The sequence below is a fragment of the Narcine bancroftii genome, chromosome 2 (genome assembly GCF_036971445.1).
Source record: "Narcine bancroftii isolate sNarBan1 chromosome 2, sNarBan1.hap1, whole genome shotgun sequence".
NCBI classification, from domain to species: Eukaryota; Metazoa; Chordata; class Chondrichthyes; order Torpediniformes; family Narcinidae; genus Narcine; species Narcine bancroftii.
Genome location: NC_091470.1, coordinates 95,529,706 through 95,553,132, shown reverse-complemented (window position 1 = coordinate 95,553,132; position 23,427 = coordinate 95,529,706). Strand labels below are relative to the sequence as shown.

The 23,427-nt window shown below is 53.6% G+C and overlaps 1 protein-coding gene across 1 annotated transcript; it reads left to right on the top strand.

The window, feature by feature from the left end:
* The first annotated feature begins 16,076 nt into the window (after positions 1-16,076).
* Positions 16,077-23,353, top strand: LOC138753918 (zinc finger protein 703-A-like). The gene is made up of 2 exons (XM_069917470.1): positions 16,077-16,518; positions 21,586-23,353. The coding sequence occupies exons 1-2, from the start codon at positions 16,321-16,323 to the stop codon at positions 22,900-22,902; spliced, it is 1,515 nt and encodes a 504-aa protein (XP_069773571.1). The 5' UTR covers positions 16,077-16,320; the 3' UTR covers positions 22,903-23,353.
* The last annotated feature ends 74 nt before the right edge of the window (positions 23,354-23,427 follow it).

Below are 23,427 nucleotides of genomic sequence, written 5' to 3'. Positions count from 1 at the left end.
CAATGAACCAGAGACACTACTTGATTTCTCCTATTTTGTTTTGCACTATTTATCTTGAAATGTAATTTATAGCGATGTTTGCCCGGTGATGTGGCCACAAAACAACAAATTTTGTGCTATGTCATGACAATAAATTCTGATTCTGAAAGGTGATGATCTCACACTTACCAACGAGGTGCTCCATTTGCCAGGACCTTGCCTACTCGCTGAATGATATCTCTCTCTGCAAACCCTGTGAACTCGACACAACTTGCTCGCACACTCTGCCACACTTGGCCTCACCTTTACTCAGCACACATTATCCAACCTGAATTATCCATTCTTCTGGTTTTCTCAATTCATTACAAAGTAGTCCAAAGAGACTTAGAACGTGCCCTGCATATTCCATCTCGCATGTGTCAGAGATAGGATGGAAACGCTGGTCTGATCTCGGGGAGACACACTGTCAATCACTGGGGGTAGGCATCGGAGAGTCTGGGCACAGTCTGGGAGATCCCTTCACCTTCACTCTGTCCTCATCAGTGACAGGGACCTCCCAGTGTCCAGCCATTTCAATTCTATGCCCCATTCCCCTGCTGACACTTCTGTCCATGGCCTCATGTCCTATCCCACCGACCACCTGTAAATTGGAGGAACAACACTTGATTTTCCGCCTGGGCACTCTCCAACCAGATGGGATTAACGTCGACTTCTCTGGTTTCTGCCAGCCTGCTCTCCGTTCTCCCTCCCTTCCCTTTCCCTTCTTTCCCTTAGCTCTCCATTCCCCCTCTATTCCCAGAGTCATCCCTCCTTCCCCCGATTGATGCTGTGCCCTCCCTCCCTTCTCCACCTATTATCTGTGGGACTATGCTCCTTCCCCTGTCCCTCCTCCGCCCCCACCATTTTGTTTGGATGCCTGCCGACATTTTGTCCATGCCTTGATGAAGGGCTCCAGCCCGAAACATTGGTTCTGTAGCTTTATCTTTGCTCCGTAAAGTGCCCTGTTTGACCAGCTGAGTTTCTCCAGCCTTGTGTTCTCACATGGTAGATGGTGAGGTCATGCTACAGTACTATCACAGCCCCAAGTGTTCCCATACTGGACGGCTATTGTAAAGAACCCAGAAGAGATCAAGCATGGTGGCTTTGTGATTTGAATGCAAGTATCCCAATCTAGGATAGCCACTGTTCTAGAGAAGTTTCTTCTCTTCTCTGGGAGATTAGTGAGGATTGGATGAGTCACTTTGACAGCTGGATAAGGAAAGGAACAGAGGGTAAGTTGAAGAGCTAAAGGGGATGAGTCTCCCGTGGAGTTGAAGCACTAACACTGCAAACTCAACTCAACAAGTCCACCTCAAACCCAAAAATCCCCAAAACAGATTGAACGCTTCAGGTCATTTCAATATGACTGAAGTCGTCCCATTGTTCATTCAAACTCCTCTGAAAGGTGCAGGGACATGTTTTTGTAATAATATGGTGCTAAAGGGAGATTGCACAGAGCAATACCAATTGACCACATATGTAAAACGTATCCACTTTAATATCCCCAGTGAAAAAACGAGGCCAAAGTATCTTGGACGCAGAAAGGTTTGCTGAATGCTGTTTATATAGGGAACGAGAATGTGATTTAACCAACGTGGTCTTCATTAACTTTGCTCACAGCTTAACACAGCACAGATGCACACAATCAGATGGAGGCTCTTTCCCTGAGTTTGGCTCTTGTTAGCAATTCATAAATCACCCTGAGTGATGGCTTAAACCAGCGATGGAGTCAATTAGGAGGAAGATATGGGGCCCTTTATCCCCATGACTCTCTCGTCAGTGCCTCGCCCCTCCCTTGAGGGACTTTTCTCTGAATACCATGCCCCATTGTCACTTCCCACACCCATTGATGGACTCCTCCTTCAATCCCACTGTGGAAAACTTTCACCCTGAATCGTTTCTACCTTCCTCTTTCAAGTGGTTTGGAATCAGAACTTATCGTCATGAACATGTCACAAAATTTGTTGTTTTGTGGTAGCATCACAGGCATAAATGGTGTGAGCTTGCAGGCGCCTCAGATTGAAGAGACTGCCATCCGTGCGGTATCGGACGTAAACAGCGTCTTCATTGTTCGGGTCTTTCATGGCTTGGTTCAGCATCATGCTGAAGAAGATTGAAAAGAGGGTTGGTGCGAGAACACAGCCTTGCTTCACGCCATTGTTAATGGAGAAGGATTGAGAGAGCTCATTGCTGTATCTGACCCGACCTTGTTGGTTTTCGTGCAGTTGGATAATCATGTTGAGGAACTTTGGGGGACATCCGATGCGCTCTAGTATTTGCCAAAGCCCTTTCCTGCTCACGGTGTCGAAGGCTTTGGTGAGGTCAACAAAGGTGATGTAGAGTCCTTTGTTTTGTTCTCTGCACTTTTCTTGGAGCTGTCTGAGGGCAAAGACCATGTCAGTAGTTCCTCTGTTTGCGCGAAAGCCGCACTGTTTCTGGGAGAATATTCTCGGCGACACTAGGTATTATTCTATTTAGTAGAATCCTAGCGAAGATTTTGCCTGCAATGGAGAGCAACGTGATTCCCCTGTAGTTTGAGCAGTCTGATTTCTCGCCTTTGTTTTTGTACAGGGTGATGATGGTGGCATCACGAAGATCCTGAGGCAGTTTACCTTGGTCCCAACAAAGCTTGAAAAACTCATGCAGTTTGGCATGCAGAGTTTTGCCGCCAGCCTTCCAGACTTCTGGGGGGATTCCATCCATACCTGCTGCTTTGCCACTTTTCAGTTGTTCGATTGCCTTATATGTCTCATCCAGGGTGGGAACCTCATCCAGCTCTAGCCTTAGGGGCTGTTGAGGGAGCTGGAGCAGGGCGGAATCTTGGACTGAGCGGTTGGCACTGAAAAGAGATTGGAAGTGTTCTGACCATCGGTTGAGGATGGAGATCTTGTCGCTGAGGAGGACTTTGCCGTCTGAGCTGCGCAGCGGGCTTTGGACTTGGGGTGAGGGGCCGTACACAGCCTTTAGAGCCTCGTAGAAACCCCTGAAGTCGCCAATGTCCGCGCTGAGCTGGGTTCGTTTGGCGAGGCTAGTCCACCACTCATTTTGGATCTCCCGGAGTTTGCGCTGAAGATGGCTGCATGCGCGACGGAAGGCTTGTTTCTTCTCTGGACAGGACGGCTTTGTAAGGTGAGCCTGGTGGGCAGCTCGCTTCTTTGCCAGCAGCTCCTGGATTTCCTGGCTGTTTTCGTCAAACCAGTCCTTGTTTTTCCTGGAGGAGAAGCCCAGTACCTCTTCAGTGGATTGCAGTATGGTAGTCTTCAACTGATCCCAGAGGGTTTCAGGGGACGGGTCCGTGAGGCGGGTTGCATCGTCGAGCTTTGCTTTGAGGTTTGCCTGGAAGCTTCCTCTCGCTTCGTCTGACTGCAGGTTTCCAACATTGAACCTCTTTCTGGGGGCTTTATTGTTCCTGGGCTTTGGCTTGAAGTGAAGGTTGAGCTTGCAGCGAACCAGCCGGTGGTCAGTGTGGCATTCCGCGCTAGGCATGACCCTGGTGTGGAGCACATCTCGTTTGTCACTTTCTCGCACCAGGATGTAGTCCAGGAGGTGCCAGTGTTTGGATCGGGGATGCATCCAGGTGGTCTTAAGGCTGTCCCTCTGCTGAAAAAGGGTGTTTGTAATGACAAGCCACTGTTCTGCGCAGAGCTCCAACAGGAGGCGCCCATTGTCGTTGCACTTGCCGACGCCATGCTTGCCCAGGATTCCTGGCCAGGTTTCTGAGTCTTTGCCGACACGAGCGTTGAAGTCGCCCAGGATGACAACCTTGTCGGCTGTAGGGGTGCGTTGGATGAGGTTGCGCAGGTCGGTGTAGAACTTGTCCTTTTCTGCTGGTTCCGCCTGGAGGGTTGGAGCATAGACACTGATGAGGGTGATGTGACGCTTGTTTTGAAGGGGGAGTCGCATGGACATGATTCAGTCCGAGAGGCCTGTCGGAAGGTTTTCGAGTTTGGAGGCAATGAAGCTCTTGACCATGAAGCCTACACCAGATAGGCGTCGTTCATCCGAAGGCTTGCCAGACCAGTAGAGTGTGTAGCCCGCGCCGCGTTCTTGGAGGCTGCCTACATCTGCCAGGCGGACTTCACTGAGAGCGGCTCTGTCGATGTCAAGTCTGAGGAGTTCATGTGCAATGAGGGCAGACCGACGTTCAGGTCGGTGGCTGTCAGCCTTGTCTAGCATGGTTCTGATGTTCCAGCATGCTAGCTTGAGTTTGTGAGCATCTTTTGAGGGGGAGGACGTGGAGGGGGAGGACGTGGAGGGGGAGGACCACACACCAAGCTCACACCAAGACACAAGAGAAACTTGTCCGTGAACTACTCTTTGCAGACGATGCCGCTTTAGTTGCCCATTCAGAGCCAGCTCTTCAGCGCTTGACGTCCTGCTTTGCGGAAACTGCCAAAATGTTTGGCCTGGAAGTCAGCCTGAAGAAAACTGAGGTCCTCCATCAGCCAGCTCCCCACCATGATTACCAGCCCCCCCACATCTCCATCGGGCACACAAAACTCAAAACGGTCAACCAGTTTACCTATCTCGGCTGCATCATTTCATCAGATGCAAGGATCGACAATGAGATAGACAACAGACTCGCCAAGGCAAATAGTGCCTTTGGAAGACTACACAAAAGAGTCTGGAAAAACAACCAACTGAAAAACCTCACAAAGATAAGCGTATACAGAGCCGTTGTCATACCCACACTCCTGTTCGGCTCCGAATCATGGGTCCTCTACCGGCACCACCTACGGCTCCTAGAACGCTTCCACCAGCGTTGTCTCCGCTCCATCCTCAACATCCATTGGAGCGCTTACATCCCTAATGTCGAAGTACTCGAGATGGCAGAGGTCGACAGCATCAAGTCCACGCTGCTAAAGATCCAGCTGCGCTGGATGGGTCACGTCTCCAGAATGGAGGACCATCGCCTTCCCAAGATCGTGTTATAAGGCGAGCTCTCCACTGGCCACCGTGACAGAGGTGCACCAAAGAAAAGGTACAAGGACTGCCTAAAGAAATCTCTTGGTGCCTGCCACATTGACCACCGCCAGTGGGCTGATAACGCCTCAAACCGTGCATCTTGGCGCCTCACAGTTTGGCGGGCAGCAACCTCCTTTGAAGAAGACCGCAGAGCCCACCTCACTGACAAAAGGCAAAGGAGGAAAAACCCAACACCCAACCCCAACCAACCAATTTTCCCCTGCAACCGCTGCAATCGTGTCTGCCTGTCCCGCATCGGACTTGTCAGCCACAAACGAGCCTGCAGCTGACGTGGACTTTTTACCCCCTCCATAAATCTTCGTCCGCGAAGCCAAGCCAAAGAAAAAAAAAAAACAGGCATAAATATTGCTATAATTACACTTAAAATAAATAAATCAGTGCAAAATAGGAGAAAGTGAGGTTGTGTCTGTGGTTCATTGACCAGTTGGAAATCTGATGGCAGAGGGCAAGAAGTTGATTTTGTAACTTTGGGTGTTTGCCCTCAGGCTCCTGTACCTTTGTCTTGATGGTAGCAGAGTGAAGACAGACCTGAACGATGAGGGTTCTTGAGGATAGAGGCTGCTTTCTTAAGACACCACCTCTCGTGGATGTCCTCAATGGAATGAAGACCGGTGCCCATAATGGCAGTGGCCAAGTTCACTACTCACTGGAGTATAGGAGCTGGGAAGTGATGCTGCAGCTGTTTAAGGCATTGGTGAGGCCAGGTTTGGAGTACTGTGCTCAGTTCTGGTCTCCAAATTATAGAAAGGATATAGATAAGGTGGAGAGGGTGCAGAGAAGATTTACAAGGATGTTACCTGGCTTACAGCATCTAGAGTACTGTGAAAGATTAAGGAGACTGGGACTTTATTCATTGGAACATAGATGGTTGAGAGGGGATTTGATAGAGGTATTTAAAATTATGAAGGGAATAGACAGACTAGATGTAAATAGACTCTTTCCCCTGAGGGCAGGGGAGGTTGGAACAAGAGGGCATAAGTTAAGGGTAAGGGGGAAAAACTTTAGGAGAAATATTAGAGGATACTTTTTCACTCAGAGAGTGGTGGCAGAATGGAATGATCTTCCAGAGGAAATAGTTGCGGCATTTCTGTCATTTAAGAGAAGGTTGGATATGTACATGGATGTGAACGGGTTGGAGGGTTATGGGTGGAGAGTGGGAGGGGGGAGCTAGTGGAGTTGTTCAAGTCAACCAGCACATACTCGAAGAGTTGACATGGCCTGTTTCCACGCTGTAAACGGTTATATGGTTATATATAGGATGAGGCAAAACCCTCCCCACCATTGAGAGCATCTACGGGGAACACTGCCATCGGACAGCAGCAGCAACCACCCAGCACACGCTCTGTTCTCGCTGCTGCCATCAGGAAAGAGGTGTTGGTGCCACAAGACCCGCTCCACCAGGTTCAGGAACAGCTGCTGCCCCTCCACCATCAGACTAAACAACGACAAACTCAATCAGGAACTCACTTAAGGACTCTTACTTTTGCAGTTTATTGAATTTTTCCTCTCTGTATTGCAGTCAGTTTGTTTACATTTCTTTCTTGGTTTACATGTGTACGTCAAGTACAGGTTTTTTTTAGAGTGGTAATTCTGCTTCGCCCACAGGTAAAAGAATCTCAGGGTTGTAAGTGATGTCCTGTATGAATTCTGACAATAGACCTGAACTTCCCCACCTGGCAGGGGTGTTGTTCTTATTCATCATCTAATCTCTTCTCTCTGCCCCTGTGGTTAGTTGCAATGTAAGATCCAACTGTGCTGGGTAGGTCACGTCTCCAGAATGGAGGACCATCACCTTCCCAAGATCGTGTTATATGGCGAGCTCTCCACTGGCCACCGTGACAGAGGTGCACCAAAGAAGAGGCACAAGGACTGCCTAAAGAAATCTCTTGGTGCCTGCCACATTGACCACCGCCAGTGGGCTGATATCGCCTCAAACCGTGCATCTTGGTGCCTCACAGTTCGGCGGGCAGCAACCTCCTTGGAAGAAGACCGCAGAGCCCACCTCACTGACAAAAGACAAAGGAGGAAAAACCCAACACCCAACCCCAACCCACCAATTTTCCCTTGCAACCGCTGCAACCGTGTCTGCCTGTCCCGCATCGGACTTGTCAGCCACAAACCAGCCTGCAGCTGACTTGGACATTACCCCTCCATAAATCTTCACTCTGCTTCATCTGCCAAGGGACCTAGTCTCAAAAGTTGCGTAGATTGACGAGCACTGAACCCGGCTCAAAAGAGGGATGGCTGATGACGTTGCGAGGATGTCCTCAGCCAGCAACCGAAGCACACAAATTTTAAAATTAACCATCTGTGAACTGTTCCAATTCCAGCAGCCCCAGTTCAGTTGCAGCCTCCAATGCTCTCTGTGTGGAGTCTGCATGTTCTCCTTGGGACTGTGTGGGCTTTCCTGGATGTTTTCTTAGAACATCCCAAAAAGTGGTGGCCAGTAGGTTAATTTGATACTGTGAGTAGCCCCCAGTGCCTGGATGAGGGTTAAAGTCTAGGGGAATTGACAAATTTACTGGAATTCTTTGTGGATATAACAAGCATAGTGGATGGAAGGGAGCAGGTAGACGTAGTTTACATGGATTTCCAGAAGGATTTCAATAAGATGTTGCATAAAAGACAGACACCATAAAAATGTATAGAGTTGAGAGTGATGTATTAACTTTGGTTAACCAATAGAAAGGGGTGTTTTTCTGGTTGTCAATCAGTGGTGTGCGAGGTGCCACAGGGGTCAGTGGTGGACCCACGACTGTTCACTGTATGCATTAACGATCTGGAAGAGGGGACAGTGTGCAGTGTACCTATGTTTGCTGATGACACTAATTTGAGTAGGAAAGCAAATTGTGCAGAGGATACGGAGAGTCTGCAGAGAGATATAGATAAGTTAAGTGAGTGGGGAAGGGTCTGGCAGATGGAGGACAATGTGGGTAAATGTAAGATTTTCCACTTTGGAAGGAAACATGGAAGTTCAGATTATTATTTAAATGGCAAGCGATTGCAGCATATTGCTGTGCAGAAGGACTTGGGAGAGCTTGTGCATGAATCACAAAAGGTTGGTTTGCAGGTGCCACAGACTATGAAGAAGGTAAATGGAATGTTGGCCCTTGTTGCCAGAGGGATGGAATTTAGGAGCAGCAAGGTTCTGCTGCAACTGTACGAGGTCCTGGTGGGGTCGAATCTGGAGAATTGTGTACAGTTCAGGTCTCCTTACTTGAGGAAGGATGTACTGGGTTTGGAGGCGGTGCAGAGGGAGGGTCACCAGGTTGATTCCAGAGATGAGGGGGTTGGCCTATGAGGAGAGATTGGGTCGTCTGGGACTGGACTTGCTGGAATTTAGAACAATGAGAGAGGATCTTATACAAAAATGTAAAATTATGAAAGGCAGGGATAAAATCGAGGTAGGTAAGTCATTCCCATTGGTGAGGGAGACTAGAACCAGGGGATGTAGCCTCAAGATCCAGGGGAGTAGATTTAGGACGGAGATGAGGAGGAACTGCTTTTCCCGGGGGTGGAGAATCTGTGGAATTCGCTGCCCCTTGGAGGCAACCTCAGTAAATATTTTTAAGACAAGGTTGGATAGATTTTTACATAGTAGGAAATTAAGGGATATGGGGAAAAGGCAGGTCAGTGGAGATGAGCCCATCATGAAATAGGCACATGGATGTAAGAAAAATAGAGGGGCCATGGGTGTGAGGGAGTGGTCAGATTGACATGGAGTAGGCTTGCGTTGGTCGGCACAACATTGTGGGCAGAGGGCTTTGTATTGTGCTACAATGTTCTGCATTCTGAGGAAGTGGCTGGGAGCATTTCCTGGGAAGGAGACTGGAAACAGCTGGCTAGCGTTTTCACAGCTGTTGGTGCGATGAGTCAGGGAGCCCAGTTTTGTTGGGATTTTTCAGAGGCTTTCTGATCCACTGAAACAATCCATCGGAATGGATAGCTTGAGTCCTTCCAGCCCATAGAGCCAGCAGCTGATCCCATGCCCACATTTCCCAGTAACCCACTCTCCCCACATTCCCATCACAGACTCCACCCATCGCGCACACACTGGGGGCAATTCACATTCCAAGCAGCCCACCCTGAGATAGAGTGATGGAGGCACACAGCATGGAGACAAGCCCTTTGGCCAACTCATCCATGCCAGCCACATAGTCCCACCCACACTAGTCCCACCTGCCCGCATTTGGCCCATATCTCTCTAAAGCAGTGGTTCTCAATCTTCTTCCTTCCACTCACATAATCCCTATGCCATCAGTGTGCTCTGTGATTAGTAAGGGATTGCTTAAGGTAGTACTTGGGTGGAAATTATAAATGTTTGAAAACCATCGTTTTAATCATCCTTCATTGACTCCTTATGTGCACGGTTTCATGACTCCAAAGGAAATGGGCCAATGACAACTTTTCTCAAGCCAAATATTTCAGTAACAATTGAGTCCAGAGCAGTGATTCTCAACCTTCCTGTCCCACCCACATCCCACCTTAAGCAATCCCTTACTAATCACAGAGCACCAGTGGCTGAGGGATTACTTAAAGGGGCATGTGAGTGGAAAGAAAAAGGTGGAGAACCACTCGTCTAAAACCACCCTATCCATGGATCCATCCAATGTGGGAGGAAATCGGAACATCTAGGGGAACCCACAAAGTCACAGGGAAAATGTGCAAACTCCACATAGAGAGCACTAGAGGTCAGGATCGATCTTGAGCTACAGAGTGGTGAAGGATGAGAAAAAAAAGAGAACAGAAAAGCAAGAAAAAAAGAAGAGAGAAGGAACTGTTGGGTCCAGTCTCCATTTCAGAGGATCTGATTCCTTTTCTTACCCTCGATCTCGAGTAGGGAAAGAACCAGGATGTAGATCTCAAGAACAGAATAAGTATCTCTAAAGATTCAACCCTGTGTTTTGGAAATATGACTGCCATCCCTACAAAAACATTAAACTTCTTCCTCAAGTTGAAAGCAATCTTCTACAGGGGAAGACAACTCTGCATTTCCGCATTCCATCAGGCTGTGTCCAGAGGGGAATCAGACTTCCAAGTATCCGCAATACATTTCCTGGGCACTACCAATGCAAGTTTAAGAAATGGAGTGAGAATTTGATGGTTACCTCATTTCCCCTCCATCTCCCCGTTCCTCTCCATCTCCCCCATCCTCCCTCCTCCCCATCTCTCCATCTCCCCCTCCTCCCCATCTCCCCCTCCTCCCCATCCCCCCTCCTCCCCATCTCCCTTTCCCAGCGTGTTCCTCCCCACCCGTTTCCCCACGTTGATTGCCCGTCTTCATTGCATCAGTCATTTGCCGATCACTGGACCCTCTCTGCAGCTGTCGGGGAGCCAACATCTCGCTCTGGCTGAGGAGTTGGGCAAAGCCCAAGTTTCTCTGTACACAGCGCATTGCAACCTCCTCCATCCTGCACATTAACAGAATTCAGCCCCACGCCAGACAGCCCCTTTAATCCGACTCCACATGGCACGGCTCCAGTTCTGGATTTGCAGCTCTGACCCGGCTTGTCAAACGACACCACCGAGATTAATGGGGTGGGCGGGTTGCAGCAATGATCGTTTGTTTGATGTGACAGCCTTTGATGGACATTGATTTACTTACAGACGGATAGGTTTTTAATTGTCCGCCTTGATCCAAATCACTTCAAACGATCGCTTAAATCCTAAACCGGAGAGAGAAAGTGTCTGTGGGGCAAAGGAAAGGTTTCTGGAAATTCCGAGATCCCAGATGCATGGAGGTTTGAACGATCTCCCCGCCCCCGGGCTCCTCTGTCAGAGCGAACCCATTGCATTCAGCGTTTGGAAATCTGCTGATGTGCACGGTGCAAATTCCTGCCAACGCGTGGCCTCAAGGAGCTTCGTCCTAGAGGGAGAAAAGCAAGGACTAAACGCAAGGATTACAATGGAAGCAGGAGCATCGGTCCCATCCGCAGGACGCGAGCTGAACCTGCTCACCCCGCCACCCGCCCTCACCTCGCACGGAAAGGTTCTTGGACCTTCTGTGGGCCACAGGCTGTGGCACTCGCTCTCGCAAACCCACTGCTCCAAAGTGTGGGTTTCTCTTCATATGCACCCAGAATAGCCGCCTGTGTGTGTGTGTGAAAGAGAGCGAGAGTCTGTGTCGGAATGTGTGTGTAAATCTGTGTGCATGTTTCTCTGTCTGTTTTGTTGATGTGTGTCTGTGTGCAAATGTGTGTAAATCTGTGTGTGTGTGTGTGAAAGTGAGTGTAAATCTGTGAGAGTGTGTGTGTGTGTGGCTGTGAGAGAATCTGTGTGCCTGTCTGTGTGCATGTGAGTCTGCGTCGGCATGTGTGTGTAAATCTGTGTGTGTGTGAATCTGTGTGCACGTATGTAAATCTGTGTCCATGTGTCTCTGTCTGTTTTGTTTATGTGTGTCTGTGTGCAAATGTGTGTAAATTTGTGTGTGTGTGTGTGTGAGTGAGTCTGTGTACAAGTGAGTGTAAATCTGAGAGAATGTGTGTGTGTGGCTGTGAGAGAATCTGTGTGCCTGTCTGTGTGCATGTGAGTCTGCGTCGGCATGTGTGTGTAAATCTGTGTGTGTGTGTGAATCTGTGTGCACGTATGTAAATCTGTGTGCATGTGTCTGCCTGTTTTGTTTGTATGTGTGTGTCTGTGTGCAAATCAAGGGGAGGAGGGATGGCTGGGTGAAGGGAGGGGGAAGGGAGAATTGGGAAGGGGGAAAAAAGCAGGTTAGCAGAAACCAGAAAAGTCCATGTTCATGTCATTTGGATGGAGAGAGCCCGGACGGAAAATCAGGCGGTGTTCCTCCAATTTGCGGGCGGTCTTGGTGGGATAGTACATAAGGCCATGGACAGACGTGTGAGTGTGACACAGAACTGAAATGGTTGGCTACTGGGAGGTTACTGGTATGGACGGAGCAAACATGCTCAGTGAAGCAATCTCCCAAGCTGCGCCCATTCTCTCTGATGTAGAGAAGGCCTCAAAGGGAGCATCTGATGCAGTAAATCGGTCCTGTGGATGCTTGAAAAGTAAACAAACTGACTGTGCAACACAGAAAAAATAAAAAAATCAATAAAGTGCAAAAGTGTGAGTCCTTAATGAGTTCCTGATTGAGGAGTCTGATGGTGGAGGGGGAGCAGCTGTTCCTGAACCTGATGGTACAGTCTTGTGGCCCCTACACCTCCTTCCTGATGGCAGCAGCAAGAACAGAGCATGTGTTGGGTGGTGTGGGCCTTTGCTCTCCAGTGGCAGGTGTTCTCGAGGGTGGGCAGGGTTTTACCCATAATGTCCTGAGCTGTGTCCACTGCCTTTTGCAGGGCTTTTCACTTGGGGGCATTGATGCCTGAGTTATATTCACAACTCTCGCAGTTTTGGGTAGAGCAGTTCTTGACTGCATCCAGAGAGGATATTTGGTAGAGCACATCTGGGACACTTAGCAGGAGACTCTGAGAACATGCACATTTCCTATATTTGTTGGTGCACTTTCTTGGTCACTGTTGGAGCAGGATAGGTGTTAATGATATTTATACTCAAAAACTTCAGGAGAGCATTCCAGGATTGAGATACATTGATGAAGGACCAGTGGGGCATTTCCAAGTGACACACAACTTGGAGAGAGATCTGCAGTGGCACTGGTGGGAGAGTGTGCCAGTTCAGAAGTGCTGTTAGAAATAGGAGTCGGCCATCAGACCCGTTGAGGCTGCTCCATCATTCAATGAGATCATGGCTGATCTGATGATTGGCTCATCTCTACCTACCTGCCTTTTCCCCATCTCCTTTAATTTCCCAACTATGTAAAAATCTATCCACCTTGCCTTAAATATATTTACTGCTTTATTGGGCAGTAAATTCCACAGATTCACCACTCCCTGGGAAAAGCAGTTCTTCCCCATTTCCATCTTAAATCTACTCCCCTGGATCTTGATGCTACACTCCCTAGTTCTGGTCTCCCCCACTTACCTACCTCTACCTTATCTATACCTTTCTTAATTTTATACATTTCTATAAGATCCCTTCTAAATGCCAGTGAGTACAGCCCTAGATGTCTCAATCTCTCCTGTTGGAGTTGCCTTGCAGAGTAACTCAATGCAGTTTGGAGATGGTGCCGGTGATCTGTTGCATGATAAATCTTTGCAATTGGCCAGGATGTTAGTCAAGCAGTCAGATCTACATAGTGGGCAAAGTCAAAATTCTGGACGACAGCAACAGGTAGAGTACAAGTGAAGCACTTGCTCAGTCCTGGAGGATATCAAATTGAAAGGGTTCCACTCATCCATGCAAATGGTAAATTATTAATGTTCATAAGGCACCATTTAACTCAACTAACTGAGCAATGGAACATTCTAGAAAACACTAGCATCAATAACCAAATTCTCCAGCTAGATATTCCAAAGTTTTGATTCTGGTCACAGTGCACCATTAAGACTATCATCCATCGTAGCTCCACAATACTGTCACCATTTACACTATTCACACTGGAAACAACCCCAGCACAGGCTCCTTTAATAACTAGGTCGGACCTCATTTAATGAAGCTTGGGGAGGGGTAGTGAGGCTTGGGGAGTGGAGGTAGAATGAATCTCTGGAGAAGGACATTTCTCTATCCCAAATCTCTCAGAATTGGCTGAGGGGAATCTGAGAGATGTCACAATTTCAGCCCAATCACTGATTTTCAATTAGTAAAGAACTGGTGGGTGGGCACTGTTGTGGGAGGGTGGGGTGATGGTTCCCCTTCTCTGGTCCAGGCCTGACCCAGCCCTCATAGAATGCACCGCATGAATTTCAGACAGCTCCTGAACACAGTGCCCCTCAGACCTATACAAATCCACAGGGAAATAAGAACATGTGCTTTTCTCATACAAATTTACATCCCCCCATCTCACACATTCACATACCCCCATCTCTCTCCCCATTCACATACCCCCATCTCTCTCCCACATTCACATGTCCCCATCTCTCTCCCACATTCACATGCCCCCATCTCTCTCCCACATTCACATGCCCCCATCTCTCTCCCCATTCACATGCCCCCATCTCTCTCCCACATTCACATGCCCTCATCTCTCTCCCACATTCACATACCCCCATCTCTCTCCCCATTCACATACCCCCATCTCTCTCCCACATTCACATGCCCCCATCTCTCTCCCACATTCACATACCCCCATCTCTCTCCCACATTCACATACCCCCATCTCTCTCCCCATTCACATACCCCCATCTCTCTCCCACATTCACATGCCCCCATCTCTCTCCCACATTCACATACCCCCATCTCTCTCCCCATTCACATACCCCCATCTCTCTCCCACATTCACATGCCCCCATCTCTCTCCCACATTCACATACCCCCATCTCTCTCTTACAAAATCTAACAAAGCTCTCACACACGCAGGTACACAACTAAACTAGAACCCATTGTCCCTCAAGCGTGCTCGGCCATTTAATCTTATTACGTCTGATCCTCGCTGACCACAGGTCCCCAGAGTTTTCAATTCATTGATCAATCAAATATTTATCTGCAAAAACACAACACTGGAGAAAGTTAGCGGGTCAATCTATATGGCAAGGACACTGTTTGACCTTATGAATTTCTCCATTTTTTTTAACTTTAACCACGATGTCTTTAGACTTTAGTGTTTTACTTCAATTATTTACCTGTCTCCGTCTTATATAGAATCAAATAATGTCGCCTCCACTACCCTGAAGGTGAATGGACGACCAGAGATTCAACACCCTGATTTAAATGACCAGACCTTTAATTTGTAGTCTGTCCCCTTGATCATGACTCTACCACGGGTGAAAACGTATTGCAGACGTGACCTCCCCAACATCTTGTACAACTGCACAAAACCTCACTATTCACAAACTCCAACACCTTCCCTATAAAGGTCATCATATTCCTTCATGACTTAACTACTTAGTGGATCTGCCTGCATGCCCAAAAACACCCAAATTCCTTTGATCTCTCTTCCTACAGTTTTCCTCCATGCAGGTAAGAATCCATCTATTTTTGTGGCAAAGCAAGACCTCATATTTCCCCCATCAAAAACTCTCTCCTTCAAAAAAATATACCCTCAAACATAACATCTCACAGACTTCGCCCCCCCCCCACGCTTTAGCAGATTTACACTCCGCAATTTTTCTCACACTCACTCTCCCCCCCCCCCACACACACACACAAACATACACATATGTTGAAACAACCAAGGTGCCAGCTCGATGACCTAGGTAGGCCAGTGTGATTGTGGTTCACAGAGCAGTGGGACCTGGGATTTCCTTGTGGTTGAATTGAATTAAATAACAATTCAATCCAATTCTCTGATCAGGCATATTTCCACTCGCCTGTGTATCCCCCCACTCTCTCTCCTCGACTACTTTCTTTTTCTTCTATCCTTTGTTTTCGGTCTCCCCCTCACCCGGTCCATCGCCCCACTACTGTCTTCGCTCTCCCTTTTCCCATCTCCCCTCTCCCTGTCACTATCTCGCTTCACTCCCCTTCCCCTCTCTCCTCCCTCTCTTCCCCTCCTCCTTATCTTACGTCTCTCTTTCTCTCGCTCCCCCTCACTTTTCCCTCTCTCACTTTCTCCCTCCCTTCCTCCCTCCTTCCCCTCCACTCCCCTTCTCTCTCCTCCCTCCCCAACTCTCCTCTTCTCTCTCCTCCACCCTCCCCTCCTATTCTCTCTCCTCCACCCTCCCCTCCTATTCTCTCCCCTTCCCACTCCTCCACCCTCTCCTCCACCCTCCCCTCCTATTCTCTCCCCTTCTCTCTCCTCCCCTCCATCCCTCCCTTCTCTCTCCATCTTCTCTCCCCCCTCTCTCCTCCCCTTCTTCCCTCCTCTCATCCTTTCTCCCCTTCCCCCTTTCTCTCTCCATCCCTTCCTCTCTCCCTCTCCCTCCCTCCCTTCCTCCCTCCTTTCTCTCTCTCTCCCTCCCCTCCTTTCTCTCTCTCTCGCTCTCTCTCCCTCCCCTCCTTTCCCTCTCTTCCTCCCCACGGCAGAGTACGCACTCCCTTCTGGTGAGAGCGATGTGGCTTTAAATCTGGCTGAGGGCAGAGGCGGGGGCGGGCGTTGTCACTGCGCACGCCGCCTCCCTCCGTGGCTCAGACTCTCAGACGCGATGAGCTGGTTCCGGGCGGCGGAGCGTTTAGGGTGTTGTCGCTGAGAAGGGCAGCGAGCAAGCGGATGGCCCCAGCCCTAGTGCACGGGCGTAGCCGTGAAATTGCGGCCGCGATGAGTCTCGGCGCGCAGTGAGCCCTCATTCACCGTGTAGCCACCCCACCCCCCCCCCCCTTCCCTTCCTGAGCCTGGCCGCCCAGATCCGCCCTCGGGACATGCGGCAAAGTGCCCGCGGGGCCGGAGCGGAGCCGGGGCGCAGCGACAGCGAGCAGGCGGAACGCAGCCTGCAGTCCCCGGAGGCTGGAGCGCAGGCCAGGAGGCTGCCGGTCAGCGCCCTCAGTATGCTGAGCGCCCACATTCTGCATTCGGACTACATGCAGCCCGTGTCCGCCACCCCGCTCAGCCCCATCGAGGTGAGTGAGGGCCCGGAGCAATCCCGGATCTCGCTCATCCGGGACCCTGGAACTGAAAGCCCTTTCACCGGCCAGTGTCTCCCTCCCACCCCCCAACTCCCCGGTCTCCGGCCAGGGTGTTCCCCCCCTTCCCCGGTCTCCGGCCAGGGTCTTCCCTTCCCCGGTCTCCGGCCAGGGTGTTCCCCCACTTCCCCGGTCTCCGGCCAGGGTCTTCCCTTCCCCGGTCTCCGGCCAGGGTCTTCGCCCTCCCCCTTCCCCGGTCTCCGGCCAGGGTCTTCGCCCTCCCCCTTCCCCGGTCTCCGGCCAGGGTCTTCGCCCTCCCCCTTCCCCGGTCTCCGGCCAGGGTCTTCGCCCTCCCCCTTCCCCGGTCTCCGGCCAGGGTCTTCGCCCTCCCCCTTCCCCGGTCTCCGGCCAGGGTCTTCGCCCTCCCCCTTCCCCGGTCTCCGGCCAGGGTCTTCTCCCTTCCGCGGTCTCCGGCCAGGGTCTTCGCCCTCCCCCTTCCCCGGTCTCCGGCCATGGTCTTCGCCCTCCCCCTTCCCCGGTCTCCGGCCAGGGTCTTCGCCCTCCCCCTTCCCCGGTCTCCGGCCAGGGTCTTCCCTTCCCCGGTCTCCGGCCAGGGTCTTCGCCCTCCCCCTTCCCCGGTCTCCGGCCAGGGTCTTCGCCCTCCCCCTCCCCCTTCCCCGGTCTCCGGCCAGGGTCTTCGCCCTCCCCCTTCCCCGGTCTCCGGCCAGGGTCTTCGCCCTCCCCCTTCCCCGGTCTCCGGCCAGGGTCTTCGCCCTCCCCCTTCCCCGGTCTCCGGCCAGGGTCTTCGTCCTCCCCCTTCCCCGGTCTCCGGCCAGGGTCTTCGCCCTCCCCCTTCCCCGGTCTCCGGCCAGGGTCTTCGCCCTCCCCCTTCCCCGGTCTCCGGCCAGGGTCTTCGCCCTCCCCCCTCCCCCTTCCCCGGTCTCCGGCCAGTGTCTTCGCCCTCCCCCTCCCCCTTCCCCGGTCTCCGGCCAGGGTCTTCGCCCTCCCCCTTCCCCGGTCTCCGGCCAGGGTCTTCGCCCTCCCCCTTCCCCGGTCTCCGGCCAGGGTCTTCGCCCTCCCCGCACCCCCGGTCTCCGGCCAGGTTCCCCTCTCCACAACCCCGTCTCCGGCCAGGGACCACCCCACCCGCAACCCCGGTCTCCGGCCTGGGAACCCCCCACCCGCAACCCCGGTCTCCGGCCTGGGATCCCCCCACCCGCAACCCCGGTCTCCCGCCAGGGTCCCACCCGCAACCCCGGTCTCCGGCCAGGGTCCCCCCCACTCGCAACCACGGTCTCCGGCCAGGATCCCTCCCCACTCGCACCCCCGGTCTCCGGCCAGGGTCCCTCCCCACTCGCAACCCCGGTCTCCGGCCTGGGTTACCCCACTCCCTCCCCCGTCTCCGGCCTGGGATACCCTCCCTCCCTCCCCGGTCTCCGGCTCCCACCCCCCCACCAGGATCCTATTCCACCCCCTCCCCCAGCAGGATCCTATCCCACCCCCACCCCCCGGGCAGGATCTAATCCCACCCCCACACTATGGCAGGATCTAATCCCACCCCCCCACCCTCCAGGCAGGATCTAATCCCACCCCCCCCCACCCTCCAGGCAGGATCTAATCCCACCCCCCCCACCCTCCAGGCAGGATCTAATCCCACCCCCCCCACCCTCCAGGCAGGATCTAATCCCACCCCCCCCACCCTCCAGGCAGGATCTAATCCCACCCCCCCCACCCTCCAGGCAGGATCTAATCCCACCCCCCCCACCTTCCAGGCAGGATCTAATCCCACCCCCCCCACCCTCCAGGCAGGAACTAATCCCACCCCCCCCCACCCTCCGGCCAGGATCTAATCCCACCCCCCCCACCCTCCGGCCAGGATCTAATCCCACCCCCCCACCCTCCGGCCAGGATCTAATCCCACCCCCCCACCCTCCGGCCAGGATCTAATCCCACCCCCCCACCCTCCGGATCTCCTCCCACCCTCCGGCCAGGATCTAATGCCACCCTCCGGCCAGGATCTAATGCCACCCTCCGGCTAGGATCCAATGCCACCCTCCGGCCAGGATCCAATGCCACCCTCCGGCCAGGATCCAATGCCACCCTCCGGCCAGGATCCAATGCCACCCTCCGGCCAGGATCCAATGCCACCCTCCGGCCAGGATCCAATGCCACCCTCCGGCCAGGATCCAATGCCACCCTCCGGCCAGGATCCAATGCCACCCTCCGGCCAGGATCCAATGCCACCCTCCGGCCAGGATCCAATGCCACCCTCCGGCCAGGATCCAATGCCACCCTCCGGCCAGGATCCAATGCCACCCTCCGGCCAGGATCTAATCCATCCACCCCACCCTCCGGCCAGGATCTAATCCATCCCCCCCACCCTCCGGCCAGGATCTAATCCATCCCCCCCACCCTCCGGCCAGGATCTAATCCATCCCCCCCCACCCTCCGGCCAGGATCTAATCCCACCTCCCCCTCCTGCCATCCGCACAGGATCTAACCCACCCCCTCTCCCTCTGGGCAGGATGTAATCCCACCCTCCGGCCAGGATCTAATCCCACACTCCGGCCAGGATCTAATCCATCCAACCCACCCTCCGGCCAGGATCTAATCCATCCACCCCACCCTCCGGCCAGGATCTAATCCATCCCCCCCACTCTCCGGCCAGGATCTAATCCATCCACCCCCACCCTCCGGCCAGGATCTAATCCCACCCCCCCCTCCTGCCATCCGCACAGGATCTAACCCACCCCCCCACCCTCCGGCCAGGATGTAATCCCACCCTCCGGCCAGGATGTAATCCCACCCTCCGGCCAGGATGTAATCCCACCCACCGGCCAGGATCTAATCCCACCCTCCGGCCAGGATCTAATCCCACACTCCGGCCAGGATCTAATCCCACCCTCCGGCCAGGATCTAATCCCACCCTCCGGCCAGGATCTAATCCCACCCTCCGGCCAGGATCTAATCCCACCCTCCGGCCAGGATCTAATCCCACCCTCCGGCCAGGATCTAATCCCACCCTCCGGCCAGGATCTAATCCCACACTCCGGCCAGGATCTAATCCCACCCTCCGGCCAGGATCTAATCCCACCCTCCGGCCAGGATCTAATCCCACCCTCCGGCCAGGATCTAATCCCTCCCTCCGGCCTGGATCTAATCCCACCCCCCCACCCTCCGGATCTCCTCCCACCCTCCGGATCTCCTCCCACCCTCCGGCCAGGATCTAATGCCACCCTCCGGCCAGGATCTAATGCCACCCTCCGGCCAGGATCTAATGCCACCCTCCGGCCAGGATCTAATGCCACCCTCCGGCCAGGATCTAATGCCACCCTCCGGCCAGGATCTAATGCCACCCTCCGGCCAGGATCTAATGCCACCCTCCGGCCAGGATCTAATGCCACCCTCCGGCCAGGATCTAATGCCACCCTCCGGCCAGGATCTAATCCCACCCTCCGGCCAGGATCTAATCCCACCCTCCGGCCAGGATCTAATCCATCCCCCCCACCCTCCGGCCAGGATCTAATCCATCCCCCCCCACCCTCCGGCCAGGATCTAATCCCACCTCCCCCTCCTGCCATCCGCACAGGATCTAACCCACCCCCTCTCCCTCTGGGCAGGATCTAATCCCACCCCCACCCTCCGGTCAGGATCTAATCCCACCCAGCCACCCTCCGGCCAGGATCTAATCCAACCCCCCCGCCCTCCGGCCAGGATCTAATCCCATCCTTCCTCCAGCCCTCTGACCAGGATCTAATCCCACTCCCTCCAGCCAGGATCTAATCCAACCCCCCCCCCCCACCCTCCGGCCAGGATCTAATCCATCCCCCCCACCCTCCGGCCAGGATCTAATCCATCCCCCCCCACCCTCCGGCCAGGATCTAATCCATCCCCCCCCACCCTCCGGCCAGGATCTAATCCCACCTCCCCCTCCTGCCATCCGCACAGGATCTAACCCACCCCCTCTCCCTCTGGGCAGGATCTAATCCCACCCCCACCCTCCGGTCAGGATCTAATCCCACCCAGCCACCCTCCGGCCAGGATCTAATCCAACCCCCCCGCCCTCCGGCCAGGATCTAATCCCATCCTTCCTCCAGCCGTCTGACCAGGATCTAATCCCACTCCCTCCAGCCAGGATCTAATCCAACCCCCCCCCCCACCCTCTGGCCAGGATCTAATCCCACCCCCCCCACCCTCCGGCCAGGATCTAATCCCACCTGATCCCCCCCGCCCTCCGGCCAGGATCTAATCCCATCCACCCTCTGGCCAGGATTCTCCTCTCTCCCCCCCCCACCCCCGGTCTCCAGCCAGGGTCTTCCTATCTCCCCACCCCCTACCCTGCCCTCTGGCCAAGATCTTTCTCTCCCTCCCACCCCCTCCATTGCCCAACAGAACCTTACCGTCCGTCAGTGGAATTGAAGAACTGGCGAGATCTTTCGGCCCCTCTGTTTCTGTGCACGCCTCTTCCCAACAGTCCTCTGCTCTGCAGAAACCAGGTGTCCTGGGGGGGAAGGGAACTCGAGGATTCAGTGTGGGGGGATGGGCTGGGGTAGGAGAAGAGCGCAGGAGTCCGGTGGGGGGGAAGATCCCTGACTATCTTCACGGGTGCGCACCGCCCTCTTCCCTTCTCCACTCTGCTCCCCAGTATCGCGCTGCCCCCCCCTTTCCCACCCACCCGGTGCCCGCATCCCCTCAGCGTGCACTGCCCTCCGGTCGTGCGCCTCGCTCCCCTGCCGTCCCCCGGGGTGCGTCCACCACTTCCCTTTCTCCCGCCCCGCTGTCCCCTTCCCGGGCTCCTGCACCCACTTGTGGTGCTCCTCTCTTTCCCCCCTCCCCCCCCAATGAAGGTGATCTGCAACAAGCCCTTCAGCCTTCTGTCCTTACTAGCCATCAGCCACCCTCACTGATCCCCCAATTGGAGTTTCCCTGCTCCAAGTTGAGACCTTCCGGTCTCAGAGAGTCACTGCGAATACTGTGCACTGGGCTCAGATTAAGCTGGGGATGTGGAGACCATGGCACTACCTGCTGCTTCCTTCTGATACATCTCTCTCCCTCCTCCTGCAGTTGGATGCCAAGAAGAGTCCGCTGGCACTGTTGGCCCAGACATGCTCGCAGATCGGTAAGCCGGACCCTCAGCCAACCAGCAAGCTGGGATTGGTGACCCCCAGCGAGAAGGACTCTCCCAGGCCTTCTACTTGCTTGAAATTGGGGGAGGCGGCCCTCGAGGACAAGTCCAGCTTCAAACCCTACTCCAAATTGGGAGAGGCAAAGGATGCGAGCGAAAAGGCTGGATTCCGGCTGCCAGGAGGTTCCAGTCAGGCGTTCCCTGCCCGGCCACCGTCCTTGCCCACCGTCAGTTCCCCAGCGCTGGGAGAAGTCAAGGCTGGCGAGAAAGAGGAGAAGAAGGAAGCCGAGGCCAAGGTGTGTCGCAATCACTCACCCAGTGAGCCCACGCATTGCCGTCCAGCCTCTGAGATCACCCACCACAGGGACACGCCAACAGGGGCCAAGGGAGAGGCCGCCGCCAGCCTGGTGCCGGGTCACGTGGCCCCAGTGTCACCGTACAAGCCGGGACCCTCCGTCTACCCCCTGCCCCCATCCAGCATGGGGTACCATGGCTCCATCGTGGGAGCCTACTCATCTGCCTACCCGTCCCAGTTCATCGGAGGTGTGGAGCCTAAATCTGGCCTGGTAGGCAGCCCGCTCTCGGGGGCGGTGGGTTGCCCTGTCCCTGCTGGCAAGTCGGCCAATTCCAGCCCGCTGACGGGAGCGTCACCGCCTTCCTTCATCCAAGGACTGTGCCGGGATCCCTACTGCCTGGCCTATCACAGCGCCTCGCACCTGGGTGGCAACTGCTCCTCCTGCCTGCATGACCAGCCCTCACTGAAGACTGGATACCCGTTGGTCTACTCACCCCATCCGCTGCACTCCTCGGTCCTGGGCACTAGCAGCACGCCACCCCTGGGCACCCACCCCCTCTACACCTACGGCTTCATGCTCCATGGAGATCCCCGGCCTCATGTATGCAACTGGGTGTCAGCCGGTGGGCCCTGTGACAAGCGCTTTGGCACCTCCGAAGAGCTCCTGGGCCACCTGCGCACGCACACTGCCCTGCCCGGGGCCGAGAAACTGTTGGCGCACTACCCCTCACCAGCTTCCTGCGGCCTGCACCTGCCTCAAGGACCCCCAGGGAGCCCCAATGGTCTGGCCCTTCGCAGCCCTCACACCCTGGCCCTCGGCAGGTACCACCCCTACAGCAAGAACCATCTGGCCACCCCCACCAGCTCGGTGCTCAGCATGTCCGCCGCCAGTCCGTACTATTCCCCATATGCTCTCTATGGACAACAGCTGACTTCTGCCTCCACCTTGGGCTATCAGTAGAGGTGGCAACATTGGGTGTGGGAGGGCAGAAACTTGTACATCACCTGGTCTTCATCCTTGCTTCAGGGTGAACTTGACTCTCCACCAGGTACGTGAGCTCGAACCAGAGACTATGCGATCTTACAGATTCACTACTTACCTAACGTTGAATGCAATGTATATACCACACTCCTAGGGGTATTTTTTTTGTAACAAGTTTTCGTTAAATTGTCTTATTTAAAAATATTTTTTAATTTTCTGTTTCTGGTTGGAGGGGGAGTTGATATGCATGTTTTTAGTAATCCCTTATTCCATTTGCATTTGAGATTTTTTTCTTTATTTTTAACCTGTATAATGGAGATGTACTATTTTTTTGTATGTATTTCAAAAGGGGGTGATACATATGATGGCAGGGCTATCCGAGATGTGGGAGGGCTTATTTTGTTATTAAACAAGAGCCTGGTTATATTTATATTCTGATGGCTGGTGCTTTTCATGACTTTTCCAAATGTTTCCAGTGCCTTTGTCCTGCTCACTCGCCCCTCT